Genomic DNA, 15,641 nt, shown 5'->3' on the forward strand with positions numbered 1-15,641 from the left:
TGATTTATTTCTGTTCAGGGCTTACAATTCACCACATGGAGAAACAGCAGTAGCTCTTGGTCTCTTCATGTACATTGCAACCATCACTACGAGCAGGGATAGAGACACCATCAGGAGGCCAATAGCTGCTCCATGAAGAACCCAAGGGGTCCCAGCAACATCTATGGAGTGAGAAAAGGAGAGATCAGAGGATGGTTTCTTTTGCTAGAGGTCACAGGTGACCTATTGCAGAGGCTTCACTCACCATTTGCTTCAAGTTGTTTCTTTGCAATATAACTGCTCCCTCCCAGGAGGATCGGGCCAGGTGCACTCACTACTGTCCCCTCATGGTCATGGGTACTCCTGCGCTGCCCTGTTGGAGACAAAGATTAGACTGTTCTGACCCAAGCTAGGGGAGTTGAGAGCTTGCTCAAAGATCAGAAATGTTACTATGTGAAGAACCATCTGTACTTCATCCAGTTCTGGAACAGGTAGCAAGTGTTTACCTACCCCCACCCCCCCCCCAATCTGATGTTTTAGTGAAAACTGAAGCCTTCATACTTGGAAGTCACTGCTTTCACTCAGGCTGCACTGGCCATTAATTCAAACCATTGAAGTTGGAAAGAACCCCTTTTATGCAACTGTATTTCACTGGTCAGCGAAAAAGAAATATATTTAACTATTGTTCAGTGGTTTATTTGGGAATGGGAAGTGCCAGGAAGGAAGCTCAATATTGCTGTTGGTCTCACCTGGAGGTTTGTGACAAGCAAAGCAAGCATTCACAATGCTTGTTCAAAACAACTATTCCCTCACATACAGTTGAGCAAGTTCTTGCTGTGGATTGTTATATCTCTGGTCCTTCAGAGAAGGGCCATGATTCTGTGGCCATTAAATCCAGGCCTGTTTTCTTATTGACATTGAAGGGGACAAGCCAATGCTTCAGACATGGATTTCAGTTCCTATTGAAATAAAAACCCCTTTGTCTGGACAAGAGGGATCAAGCCTCAGACAGGAGAGCAGAAATTCCTTCAAGCCAGTTACTCCAAATCTGAAGCAGATGGCTTCCCAAGTCAGTGACCAGGAGGACATTCAGCCCCTCAACCTATTCTACCATTTGGTAGTAGATCAGATTGTGTTCTTGACTCCTTCATTCACATGTGGGACATGGCCCAGCCATTTGTGCTCATTTATGGCCAATCCTGAAGTTGCCCAAAGGTGGCGAGCAACCATTGTCTACCCCTCAATCTATCAATCATGCCTAAAGTCTGCCTTAGTGGGCCTGCTATTGAATTGCAACAGTTTAAGGGGGCCTAAATCTCCAGTGGATCACTCATTTGATAGAGTGAGCCTAGCTCTAACCAGAGGTCATCCTACAGCAGTCACCTTATCTGACCCCTCCCCCTCAGCACCACTATGATCATCCATCATTCTAGCAGTCCATACGAACCTTCTGAATGGGTTTGTATGAGAGTGTTTAGAAAGGCAGTGACCCAGACTGTACAGTTTAGAATGGCATCTCACTGGTGAGTGAAGGAACTGTTGGGAAGCCTTCAAGGTGCAGCAGTCACTTGGGAACAAACTATGATCCATATATGGAGAGTCTTTTATTGCTGTTCTTGTCTTCCTGCTAAAGTGGAAAAGCTCATTGTTTGAGCTACAAGAACACTTGCCCACTTGGTGTTATGTGCCTTCAACTGGTCCAGCCAAAGTTCTGACCCATCTGGAAGGCAAAATTCAGCCACTTTGCAGTGGCTCTGGAGTAGTCAAATGAAGGTCAGACCCAGCAAGGACAGAAGACTTCCTGGAAGGAAGTTTTTGAAGAGGCTGACAGTTATATGGTCACCATTAACTAGCTTTAATCTAGAGACTTCTGGAATTCAAGTTACCTATGGGGGTGGGGGAAGAAAGGGGGGAAATTTGACCCAGATCCTCAGAATATTTACCCTGGAGTAGTGTATTGCTAGGTCAGTGACATTAGCATCTATTTCTCTTTTCAAACCTTTACCCATCTCTGCAATCAAATTTAGCTATTGCACATTCACATGAAATGGAGGATCCAAAAGGGATTTAGTGAACTGAATCCCAACAGTCACTTAGTGCTAGCTTAGATGACCAATTCATGCCTTCAGAGGAGAGCTAACTCCCTTAGTTCATGTTATACTCCTGCACTGGGAAGTTGTTTTGCAAACTTTAAATGTTCAGTAAACATGACATCTGCCAATTCTCCTTTATTCATATGGCTCATTACATTCTCGAGACTGAAATACCCTTTGCCTCCCACAAAAGGGGAACTCACTTGGACCACATCTGGTTGTGCAGTCATCCAGAGCAGAGGGAGCGCAAACCTCAGCACTGCAGTGCAAGTAAACCTAGAAAGGAAGGAGAGATGTTATGGGAGCTTCCCAGAGACCAATAGCCCAGGTTGTAGTACAGAGACAGCAAGAGGATTTCATGAGCTTGGCCTCATTCCTTCCATTTGGTTACCTGTCCAGAGAGGGGCTGCTCAGACACTCCATCCAAGAAAACAAACGTCTTCACTTCAAACCGCTTGTGATGGGTTGGGAACTGCAGGCCAGAAGAGAGACCTACTGGGTGTAGGAGGGTCAGATAGTCATCACCTTCATAGGGACACCTGAAACAGGAAGGTTTAGTCACTGACAGGAGTGAGGGATCCACTGCAATAATACCTTGGCCATTTATGGCAGCAGTAATCAAAGCTAGAGTGAAAGTTGGAGATTTTTCCCTTGTTCCAACCCAGTTGGTTCTTCCAGGTTAAAGAAAAGAAAAGAACACCGGGCAGCACAGTGGCACAGTGGTTAGCACTGCTGCCTCACAGCGCCAGAGACCCGGGTTCAATTCCCGCCTCAGGCGACTAACTGTGTGGAGTTTGCACGTTCTCCCCGTGTCTGCGTGGGTTTCCTCCGGGTGCTCCGGTTTCCTCCCACAGTCCAAAGATGTGCAGGTCAGGTGAATTGGCCATGCTAAAATTGCCCGTAGTGTTAGGGAAGGGGTAGATGTAGGGGTATGGGTGGGTTGCGCTTCGGCGGGGCGGTGTGGACTTGTTGGGCCGAAGGGCCTGTTTCCACACTGTAAGTCATCTAATCTAATTGTAAACTCACTACAAACTGATTCTAATTAAGCTATCAAGTTAGAATCGGTCCTATGGTGGTATGGTCCAAACTCATACCCTAATGCACACCAGTTGGAAAGATCATTTGGATCTTAATGATCAATTATTTCAACTAGTCCTTACAGAGTGCAGGTTTAGCCATGTTAACTAGGGCCATTTGTGGCTGCTGCATATATAGTTACTACTTGATCTGAAGAGAGGCATCTGTTCACAGAGGAGTGGGTATAACATGGACAAACAAGTGGATTAATAAAAGGACTACATAGGATTCCTGGTTACAGATGCGGTGTTTCTCTAGCACAGATTGTATTGGACTTATTTCAGGAAAAAACAGCTGTTGAGTTGTGTACATCTGCACACAGTGGGAGATCACCATCTATACTAATTTAGAGTGGGAAGTTAATGGAGTTCAGTATTTCAGCACTCAGGTGGGCTGATATGAGGTTAGATTGAGAACCTAGAGATGGATCAATTGCTTTGATTTTGTTGGACTCCAAGGCCATGGAAACATTTATCCATTAACCTTGTCAGGAACAGCTGATCATCATGGTCTGATGAACTAAAGCCATTAGCCTATCCATTTACTTACCCATCCACCAGGAGACTCCATTGCACCTCATGGTCAGGGGCTGGCACAGGAGTTGCCCAGCAGTCCCGCAGTCTCAGGACTATCATTGGGTCAGTGCGATCCTTCACACGAACCTCAACAAACACCGACTCCTGAAGGATTCTCTGAATGGGGTAGTCACTGTCCCTGTACCACCAGCTGTAGCTGCCATCTAACAGACAAAATAAAAGGAGAACAAACCAAAACACAGTCACTCCCCTGAAGGGATACAATTCCCAGTGCACCTATTACCAGGGCAGCACTACCTGTTGCTATTCGCAGCTCCAGCCTCAGGATCCCATCTTCAGAAGCAGCTAGTGGTGGAGGGAGGGTGTAAACCGAGACATTGATTTGTAACCCTGCTTCATGCTCCCCCTTGTACTTGCACTGGATGTGCAGCCTGTCGAGAGACAGAAATAGGTGGAGGAGTTTCAGTCAGTAACACTTCCCTCTCCATACCAACAAATCCCACTGCCCTCTCACCTGAAGGTGCTGTCCCGGGTTATTGAGCCCAGTGGCCCCCTCTGAATCATCCTCTTCCCCAAGACATCCGTTTCATACACAAAGCTCCCATTCTCCTCCTGCAAGGGAAGACACTGTTTAATAGGGAGCTGGCCCGTTCAGAGGGACAGAATGCTGGAGCCTCCAATACTCACCCGCTGGGTCAAGCCACAAGAGGTAATTGGGAAGTGGAAGGCTACAAGTTCTGCTGTGATGAGCTTAGGCCTGCACTCAGCTTCATGTCCATCTTTCACGTACAGAGATGACAGGTTGAGGGCAGGGCGGGTCAGGTTCCTGGTGATTGCTACAATGAACTGACCATCTGCTGTGCACACTGCAGAGAGAATAGGAATGTTCAGTTTCCCCATTGTGGAAGTGACCTCAATCATTGAGGGATGAAGCCTCAAAACTCCAAAAAAAGCCAAAGTTTGAGTCTTTGGAGAGATTTAAAAAGACAGTAATCCAACATTTGCATGAATCAAAACATCTTACATCATATCTATTACACAGTCACAGGATTCTAAATTTGAGACAGAGTCCTGAAGGGTTACACTTCTCTTCCTGATGCTGCCTGGCTTACATTCTTCCAGCCTCCTGCTGGTTTGTTTTAGGTTCTTGCATCTGCAGTTTGTCTCAAATTTGAGACAGGCACACATTAGTTATCCGCACAGCAGAAAGATCTTTTGGTCCACCCCATCCACAAACTAGTTTAGTTTAGCACCATATCCCTCCTGGAGGGATACACTTCAGCAGTGAAGGACATTCAGCCTCAGATCTTTAGGTCAATGTATGAGTGATTTCAGGGATACACAATGTAGTGTTGACAAGCAGAGACAGTTCAGTACCCATGATCTTCATGGCTTCAAAGATCTTTGTTTGTGTCACACTACATGTGGTCCTTCTACACAAGTCTAGGGGTCAATTTGCCATTCTTTAACAATAGAATGGATCAGCAATCTGTAGACAGTTATAACCCCTACAGTGTGGGAACAGGCCATTTGGCCCAACAAGTCCACACTAACCCATTTCACTACCCTATTGCTCAATATTCCCTGACTAATGCACCTAGCCAACATATCCCAAAACATATGGGCAATTTAGCCTGTCCAGTTCACCTAACTTGCAGGCCTTGACTGTGGGAGGAAAGCAGAGCACCTGGAGCAAGCCCTGCAGACATGAGGGAAGTGTGTAAACTCCAGTCACCCAAGGCTGACACTGAATCTAGATCCTGGTACTGAGGTAGTGCTAACCACTGAGCTGCTAGTATGGCATTATACAATTCCGACTTTGGAAGTGAAACCAGTCTGACTTCATGTTAGGAGTCATGGAAACTAACTAAGGCATCCCTTAAACATCTGACTGAAGAGGTCTGTCTTCTGCTGACAAAAGATCAAGTTATCTTGGGACAGTAACTGATAAATCCCACAATTTCTTTGAATCAAAACCTGCATCTCCACTCAAGCTGATCAAAACCACCAACATCTAGGTTTGTTCAATAATTTGAATCTACTGTATGACCCTTTCATCTTTTAGTTACAAGCAAGTGTCCAATACATTCTCCTCCCTAACACCTGAAGAAAAAGGAGCAGAGCTCTGAAAGCTGGTTTTTAAACTAAAGCTGTTGGATGATAACATACTGTTATTTTATCTTGGGCTGGCCAAGCCTGGCCAACTCAGGCACCTCCACATCATTCATACCCATCCAGATGCCTTTTAAATGTTGGCAAGACACTAGCCTCCACTGCCTCTGGCAGCTCATTCAATACACCACCTGCTACCCTCAGGCCCCTCAAATCTTCTGGATACCCCCCCCACCCCAGAGAAAGAGACCTTGGTGTTTACCCTATCCATACCTGTCTAATGTTATAAACCTATAAGGTCACCCCTCAACCTGACTCCAGGGAAAACAGCCCCAGCCTATTCAACCTCTAGCTCAAACCCTCCAACCCCAGCAACAGCCTGAAGTCTTCTGAACCCTTTCAAGGATTCACCACACCCTTCCAATAGAGGGACAATTGGATACAATATTCCAATAGTGGCCTAACCAATGCCCTGTACAGCTACAACATGACATTCCAACTCCTGTACTTAATGCTCCGAGTAATGAAGGAAAGTATAGCAAACACCACCTTCATTTTGCTATCTGACTACTTTTAATTATAAACCTGCACTAGGTGGTCTGTTCAGCAACACCCCCCCCCCCCCCCCGCCAAGAACCTTTCCATTCAGTGTCCAAGTCCTGTCCTGATTTGCCTTTCAAAATACAACACCTCACATTTAGAGACTAAGTCATGACGGGGGGGGGGGGGGGGTGGAAAGAGAACATTTGGGTTCCTGGCAGTGTCTATGTCCTGTGCAGATTCATGAAGGTGACAACAAGTGAACCCAGCAGCATCAGCAAGCTGGGCCCAAAGCAGACTCAGGAAGCGGGTTCAGGTCAGTGTAGTACCTGGTGGCCTCTGCACTGAGTGATAGTGCCAGGGAGAATGGTGACTTATGTCACAGCAAGGGCAGCAGAGTGGTTAGCAGTGCCTCACAGCACCAGGGTCCCAAGTTCAATTCCAGCCTTGGGCAACTGTGTTGAGTTTGCCCATTCTCCCCCATCTCATGGGTTTTCTCCAGGTGCTCTGGTTTCCTCCCACAGCCCAAAGATGAGAGAGTTAGGGTGGATTGGCTATGCTAAATTGCCCATAGTGTTAGATGGGTTAGCCAGAGTGAACTAGGTCTGGGTGGGTTGCTCTTCAGAAAAGAGTGGGCTGGTTGGGCCAAAGGGCCTGTTTCCATTCTGTAGGGAATCTAATCTAAATGCAGCATGGCAAAGGGACATGACAGATCACAGAAAGGCTGAAGATGAACACTTCTGGCTTGTGATGTTTTGCTTTATTTTTCCATCTTAAGTGATAGAGTAACCATGTTACATTTTTTCCACAAATGAGACATTATATCACATTAGAAAATGTGATACCAGTTTGACAAGTCCTGTCCTATTTATAGCCTCTTGTTAATATCTCCAGCATGAAACCCATTGTAAGTCTCAAACCCCATTTCATAAGTTTTGCTTTCATCAAGCAATAATTATCTATGCTTTCTTAGCAAGCTAGAATAATTCAGCATGGAAACCGACCCTTCAGCCAAAAGGAATCCATGCTGATCATGATACCCAGCTAGTTCCAGTAACCTGGATTTGGGGCATTATCCCCACAAACCCTTCCCATTTATGTACCTTTCCAAGGTTTTATCATGAACTGTTACTATTGTACCTGCCTCACTTTCTCTGGCAGTCCATTCCATATAGATACCACTCTGCCCAAAGAGATTACCCCTCCAGTCATAAGTCTTTCCCCTTACAAGATAAAGGCAATACCCACCATGTGTTAATAGAAAAACATTTAGACTAATAGTTTGCCAATCACAAAACTAATGTTTAATTCACTCAAGTCTCTACTTGAAGTTCAAGATCTGATTTGCTTAAAGTGTTTATAGAAACACCCACTGTTAGACAAACTGGCCCATAGCTGCTAGCACTTCCCTCAGACACCCAAGCTCACTGAAGGTTGATTTACAGCAATTTATCCCCAATGTGGGCAGGCAGGCTGGCTACATAGGCCCTGGCATTTATCTACCTAAGCACAATCTTATTTGACATTCTCCATTGCCTCTACATGGAGGTTTTCAGATTCTTCCTTGGGAAGAACAAGTGTTCCAAGCAACAGCAGCAAATGTGGAGTTTCTACCTTCAGTGAACAAAAATACCCTCTTAGCAGTTACAGCAAGTGATAACCACCTCAACACAACAAACTTTTGTAGTATCACCACAAATTAACCTCTTTCAAAGAGATTATTGTTATTAAAAGTCTGCTTCTAAAATAATCTAATGAGACCAGGATAACATGATCCATCATCAAACCAACCAGCCGCTTCACTCGGGATTATCCCCTACCCGACGAGGGAGGGACAGAGTCATGTTCCCGGGTTATTTCCTCAGGGACAGGTCCCTTTACCTCCCTCCCACTGACTCCCCACAAACAGCCCTTCACCATTGCACAAGGAAACACCAACAAGTCCCGGGTTATTTCCTCAGTGCCAGCCTGGGGTGGTCCTCATGCTTCCCTTCCCTCCCCATTCGGGGTGGGCTCCTCTCCGGGAGGAGGCTGGTCTCCTTACCTGGGCTGTCTCTCAGGTTGTAGAAACAGGATTGCCCGCTGAGACTCGGGGACTGAAAGCAGCAGCCCTGCTTGATGCACTCAGTGCTGTTGATAGTGGCCAGGCCACACGGCAGCCTCCAGCCCGGCTCCGGAGGACACACAGCAGAGACCAGGAAGGGCCGAGCGGCCCAAAGGTACAGACACCAAACCAACCAATGCCCCATCGCGCTGCCTGAATCTGTGCCCGCCCCTGAGCACCAACCCGCTTTATAGCCGCTAATTGGTGAGGAAACCAATCGCAGTGCAGCAGCTCCCTGCCCCACGGGGGGGTCCCCATCCCAATAAATCGATTCATTCTGTCCAGGTTATTGCAATCTGTGAGTGGCCTGGGAACACGCGGCTTATTAAGTAATTCCTTCCTCCGTGTTTCATTCATTCATTCATTCGGATAAACCCTCACTGTTCTTTGAACTTGCCGTTTCAGATCATGTGCTTCCACATAAACCTGTTGGACTGTAACCTGGTGTTGTGTGATTTTTAACAATGAGATCACGGTGTATCAGTGACCTCACTCCATATATCCATAAATAGTTTAGGAACATCTGTCAAACTCAGTTGCAAAATTGGTGTTTTTTTCCATGGGATGTGGGCATTGATGGCAAGGCAGTTATTCATGGAGTGGCTTGGTCAGACCTTTCACAGGGCATTAAAGTGCCAATCGCAGTGCTGTGGGTCTTTAAGTACAATCTGGAATGGGCACCTACCCGACAATACAAATTGCATCATACTCCATCCAAGGACAGTACATCTTTCCAAGGGTGTGGTGGCTAGATTGTTCACAGCCATTGCGTAATTATATATTTAAAAATTACATCTATCCATTGTATTCGACATTTTGAGATTTAAGGTATGCATTTGATGAGTATTTGATTATTTTCTGTACATTTTAATGATCTAAATGCCAGGACTCAAGTGTCTTCAAATATTCCATAATGTTTAGTTATCCCATTTGGGATATTCCCTGTTCTGTTTGTTTTATGTACAAATTACATGACTTACATTTTCCAGTTTGTACCCAATCACATAATCGACCAAGATCACCTTGTAATTTTATCCTTTAGATTAGATTACTTTTAGATTACTTACAGCGTGGAAACAGGCCCTTCGGCCCAACTAGTCCACACCGACCCGCCGAAGCGCACCCACCCACACCCATTCCCCTACATATACCCTGCACCTAACACTATGGGCAATTTAGCATAGCTATGCTATGGTATGGTAGCCAATTCACCTACCTGCACATTTTTGGACTGTGGAAGGAAACCGGAGCACCCGGAGGAAACCCACGCAGACACAGGGAGAATGTGCTAACTCCACACAGTCAGTCGCCTGAAGTGGGAATTGAACCCAGGTCTCTGGCGCTGTGAGGCAGCACTGGTAACCACTGTGCCACCATGCCGCCCATCAGCATTGCTGACAATCTTTAGTCCCTTGCAAACCTGATGATGTGATTTTTTCAACCCAACTCTCAATTCTTAACACAATGTGAATATTCCTTGCAGGGGAATGAGAGTTACATCCTGCTAATCAGAGTGCCTACCTGTTATAGGCAGGCCCAGGTCAGAATAAAAAACTCTTACAGCCTTACCCTCACTCTCCATAATCAGTGTACTTTATGAAAAGGAAGGTGTGGATGTTTTTCAGGCCTTGGTGTACTGCAGCCAATGTAATTAACAGCAGCAAGCATTCCTTTCTGTGTTTAAATAAACAGGGTCATTTGTTAACACAGTCATTGTGAAAGTCTAACTGTTACATCACACCCATGGAAATGAAACAGTGAAGAGAACATTTCTACAACTGGTCAACAAAAGCCAGTTTATATATTTTGTCCTTCTTAGTAAAAATCTGTCATTACATGTGCAATAAGTGCTGTGTTTACATTCTGAAAGAATAGTGTGTGTGTGTTCAGTGGCTGAATTCCAATCCTGGGTTTATTCTAAGATTCTTCCAAAGATATGGATGTTCAACAAGTCATCAATTAGAATTAGAATTAGCCTTTATTGTCACATATATGAATGAGTGCAGTGAAAAGTTTATTAGTTGCTACTTACAGTGCCAACTTAGATATAAGGATACCTAGGCACAGCTTCTTTGATTACAAGATTTTGCTGACATGAGGCACTTGTATGTTTCTCTTCAAGAGATCAAGTATCCGGTCTGGTGGATTTTGAAAAATGCGGAGGAGCCTTTTAAGATGAAACAGTCACCAGATTTTTTTTAAAAGAAAAATGGCTCTTACTGCCTTTGTTTTGTATGCTTGCCTTTATTGGTCAGTGCATTGAGTACAGGCATTGAGATGTTGTGTTGCGGCTGTACAGGACATTGGTTAGGCCACTATTGAAATACTGTGTGCAATTCTGGTCTCTCTGCTATTGGGAGAATGTTGTGAAATTTGAAAAGGTTCAGAAAAGATTTAGGAGAATGTTGCCAAGGTTGGAGGGTTTGAGGTACAGGGAGAAGCCAAATAGACTGGGGCTATTTTCCCTGGAGCATCAGACTCTGTGAGAAGACCTTATAGAGATTTATAAAATCATAAGGGACATGGATAGGGTATGTAAACAATAGGTGTTTTTCCCCAGGGTAGGGGTGTCCAAAACTGGAGGGCATGATTTAAAGTGAGGGGGGGAAAAGATTTAAAAGGGACCTGAGGGGCAACTTTTTCACACAGAGGCTGATGTGTGCATGGAGTAAGCTGCCAGAGGACGTAATAGAGGCTGGTATGGTAAAGTAGGGCAAAGTCAGCATGGTTTCATCAAGGGGAGGTCATGCCTGACAAATCTGCTAGACTTCTTTGAAGAAGTAATGAGCAGGTTAGACCAAGGAGGCTCAGTGGATGTTATCTACCTGGACTTCAAGAAGGTCTTTGGCAAGGTGCCACACAGGAGGCTACTGAGTAAGATAAGGGCCCATGCTGTTAGAGGTAAAAATGCTAGGCTCTCTGGCAGAAAAAAAGAGAGTGGGGATAAAAGGGTCTTTCTGAGAATGGCAGCCAGTGACAAGTGGTGTTCCGCAAGGCTCAGTGCTGGGACTGCAACTTTTCACATTATATATTAATAATCGAGATGAAGGAACTGAGAGCATTCTGGCTAAGTTTGTAGACGATACAAAGGTAGATAGAGGGACAGGTAGCACTGAGGAGGCAGAGAGTTAGGAGAAGGTTAGGAGAGTGGGTAAAGAAGTGACAGATGGAATACAATGTGGGAAAGTGTGACATCATACACTTTGGTAAGGAGAACAGAGGCATGGACTACTTTCTAAACAAGGAGAAAATTCAGAAGTCTGAACTGCAAAGACACGCGGGAGTTCTCATCCAGGATCCTCTCATGGTAAACTTGCAAGTTGAGTCAGTAGTTAGGAAGGCAAATGCAATGTTGGCATTTATTTTGAGAGGACAGAATATAGGGATTTACCTCTGAGACTCTATAACGCTCTGGTGAGACCACATTTGGAGTATTGTGTGCAGTTTTGGGTCCCATGTCTCAGGAAGGATGTACTGGCCCTGGAGCATGTTCAGAGGAGGTTCACAAGAATGGTCCCAGGAATGAAAAGCTTAACATATGAGGAATGTTTGAGGACTCTGGGTCACTCCTCAATGGAGTTTAGAAGGATGAGGAGGGATCTAATTGAAACTTACAGAATACTGAATGGCCTGGACAGAGTGGATGCTGTGAATATGTTTCCATTGGTAGGAGAGACTAGGAGCTAAGGAGCACAGCCTTAGAATTAAGGGAAGACCTTTTAGAATGGAGATAAGGAGAAACTTCTTCAGTCAGAGAGTGGTGAATCTATGGAATTCACTGCCACAGAAGGCTGTGGAGGCCAGGTCATTGAATATATTTAAGAATGAGATAGATAGGTTCTTGAGTATCAAGGGGATCAAGGGTTAAAGGGAGAAAGTGGGAGAATGGGGTTGAGAAATGTATCAGCCATGACTGAATGGCGGAGCAGAATTGATGGGCTAAATGCCCTAATTACTGTTCCTATGCCTTATGGTCTTGCAATTACAACATTTGAAAGGCATCTGGATGTGTACATAAATAGGAAGGGTTCAGAGGGATTTGGGCCAAATGCTGGCTTATGGGACTAGGCCGAAGGCTCTGTTTCTGTGCTGTATATCTCTATGGCTACTGCTGATGTTCTCTTCAGAAAGTATTGTTGTGTAGACTGGCATTGTGGTGTCTCTCTAGTTGGGGATTTTTAAAATTATTTTGTGGGAGTGGGTGTCGCTGGCTGGCCAGCATTTATTGCCCATCTCTAGTTACCCTTGAGCTGTCTCTTGCCGCAGTCCACCTGCTGTGGGTTAATCCATAGTGTCATTGAGGAGGGAAATCCAGACTCTTGACACAGTGACACTGAAGGAACAGCAATACATTTCCAAGTCAGGATGGTGAGAGTCTTGGAAGGGAACTTGCAGGTGGTTGCTTTCCAATGTATCTGCTGCCCTTGTCCTTCCAGATAGAAATGGTCGTGGATTTAGAAGGTGCTTTCTGAGAATCTTTGGTGAATTGCTGCAGTTTATCTTGGAGGTGGTACACATTGCTGCTACTGAGCATCGGCGGTGGAGGGAGTGGGTGCTTGTGGCTGTAATGCCAATCGAGTGGACAGCTTTCTCTTGGATGGTGTCAAACTTCTCGAGTGTTGCTGGAGCTGCAATCCAGGCAAGTGGGGAATACTCCATCACACTCCTGACTTGTGCCTTGTAGATTGTGGATAGGCTTTGAGTAGTCAGGAGGTGAATTATACACCACAGTATCCCTAGCTTCTGATCTGCTTTTGTACCCATGTGTTTATGTGGTGAGTCCAGTGAGTCTGTAGTCAATAATAACACCCAGGATGTTGACAGTGGGGGATTCAGTGATGGTAACACCGTTGAATGTCAAGAGGTGGTGGTTAGAGTGACTCTTATTGGTGATGGTCATAGCCTGGCATTTGTGTGAGACGAATGTTACTTGTCACTTGTTGGCCCAAGCCTGGATATTGTCTAGATCTTGTTGCATTTGGAAATGGACTGCTTCAGTATCTGAGGAGTTGCGAGTGCTGTTGAACATTGTGCAATCATCGGTAAATGAAGCAGCTGAAGATGGTTTGGCCAAGTACACTGTCCGGAGGAAATCCTGTGGTGATATCCTGGAGCTGAGCTGGTTGACATCCAACAAACCGTGACCATCTTCCTCCGTGTCAGGTATGACCCTAACCATTGGCTCCCGACACCCACTGATTCCAGTTTTGTTAGAGTTCCTTGATGCCACACTCAGTCAAATATAGCATTAATGTCAAAGGCTGTCACTTCCCCTCCCCTCTGGAATTCAGCTCTTTTGTCCATGTTTGAAGCACGGCTGTAATGAGGAATGGAGCTGAGTGGCCCTGGTGGAACCCAAACTGGGCGTCACTGAGCAGGTTATTGCTGAGCAGGTTTTGCTCGATAGTCGTGTTGATGACACCTTCCATCACTTTAATGATGAGGAGGAGTGGACTGACAGGTGGAAACTGGCCACGTTGGACTTGTCCTGCTTTTTATTTTTGGACATGCCTGGGCAATTTTCCACATTGCTGGGTAATTGCCAGTGTTGTAACTGTACTGGAACAGCTTGACTAAGGGAGCAGCACAAGCCTTCAGTGCTATTGCCAGAACGTTGTCAGGGCCAGTGGCATTTGAAGTATCCAGTGTCTCCAACCATTTCTTGATATCAAGTGGAGTGAATTGAATTGACTGAAGACTGGTGTCTGCAATACTGGGGACCACTGGAGGAGGCCGAGATGGATCATCTACTGGACACATCTGGCTGAAGATTGCTGCAAAATCTTAGATCTGTTGGTTGTGGGGTTGCATAGCTCTATCTATCACTTGCTGCAAATGTTGTTTGGCATGCAAGTTGTCTTGTTTAGTGGCTTTACTAGGTTGATACTATCTTCAGGTATGTCTGATGCTGCTCCTGGCATGCCCTCCTGCAGTCTCCATTGAACCAAGGTTGATCCCCTGGCTTGATGGTAATGATTCAGTGGGCAATATGCTGGGCAATGAGGTTGCAGATTGTGCTGGAGTACAGCTCTGCTGCTGTTGATGGCAGGTTAGTAAGGGTGATGTCATGTATGTTTTTTCCTCTTGTTGGTTCCTTCACCACCTGCCACGGACCCAGTCTAGCAGCTGTGTCCTTTAGGACCTGACCAGATTAATCAGTAGCACTGCTGCCAAGGCACTCTTGGTGGTGGACATTGAAATCCTTGATCCAGAATACATTTTATGCCCTAACCACCCTCAGTGTTTCCTCTCAGTGTTGTTCAACATAGAGAAGTACCAATTCATCAGATGAGGGAGGATGGTACATGGTAATCAGAGGGAGGTTTCCTTGCCCATGTTTAACCTGAAGCCATGAGACTTCTTGATGTCCAGAGTCAATGCTGAACACTCCAAGGTCAACTCCTTCCTGACTGTATACCACTGTGCTGCCACCTCTGCTGGGTCTGTCCTGCTAGTGGGACAGGACATATCCAGGGATGGTGATGGCGTTGTCTGGGACATTGTCATACTCATGGAATCATACCTTACAGACAATGTCAGGCTGTTGCTTGACTAGTCTGTGAGACAGCTCTCTCAATTGTTGCACTAGCCCCCAGATGTTAGTGAAGAGGATTTGCAGGGTGGACAGGGCTGTTTCTGCTGTTGTCTTTTTCAATGTTGAGGTCAATGCTAGGTGATCCAGCTGATTTCATTTCTTTGAGATTTTTTAGTGATTGGTACAAATTGCTAGACCATTTCAAAGGGCAATTGAGAGTCAACCACATTGCTATGGGTCTAGAGTCACATGTAGGCCAGACCAGGTAAGGATGGCTGATTTCCTTTCCTTCATATTAGTGAAGTAGATGGGCTTTTCTGACAATTGACAATGGTGATCAGTAGATTCTTAATTCCAGATTTTTTTTATTGAATTCAAATTCCACCATTTGCCGTGGCAGAATTCAAACTCAGGTATCCAGAACATTATCTGAGGTTCGAGAGTAATAATCTAGTTATAAGGGTAGGCAATGGCCTTGTGGTATTATCAAACTCTGAAGACAAGGGCAGTCATGTGATGGAGTGCTATTGGTTTGGAAGTACAATAGGTAACAGATGAAGGCCATTTGCATTTACTTGTGGTTGATGGGCCCTTGAATGTCTTGTTTGTTACATTTTGAACTCAGACACAAAAATCTAGAAATCTACAAGGGGGAGGAATGCATA

At 45.3% G+C, this 15,641-nt stretch overlaps 1 protein-coding gene across 1 annotated transcript; it reads right to left on the minus strand.

Moving 5' to 3' along the window:
* On the minus strand, positions 1–8,667 carry LOC140494387 (zona pellucida sperm-binding protein 4-like). The gene is made up of 9 exons (XM_072593579.1): positions 8,382–8,667; positions 4,373–4,551; positions 4,200–4,297; positions 3,983–4,116; positions 3,699–3,888; positions 2,464–2,611; positions 2,276–2,348; positions 245–352; positions 1–161 (listed from the first exon to the last, which is right to left on the minus strand). The coding sequence occupies exons 1-9, from the start codon at positions 8,584–8,586 to the stop codon at positions 22–24; spliced, it is 1,275 nt and encodes a 424-aa protein (XP_072449680.1). The 5' UTR covers positions 8,587–8,667; the 3' UTR covers positions 1–21.
* Positions 8,668–15,641: the final 6,974 nt, after the last annotated feature.

The sequence above is a fragment of the Chiloscyllium punctatum genome, chromosome 24, assembly GCF_047496795.1.
Source record: "Chiloscyllium punctatum isolate Juve2018m chromosome 24, sChiPun1.3, whole genome shotgun sequence".
NCBI classification, from domain to species: Eukaryota; Metazoa; Chordata; class Chondrichthyes; order Orectolobiformes; family Hemiscylliidae; genus Chiloscyllium; species Chiloscyllium punctatum.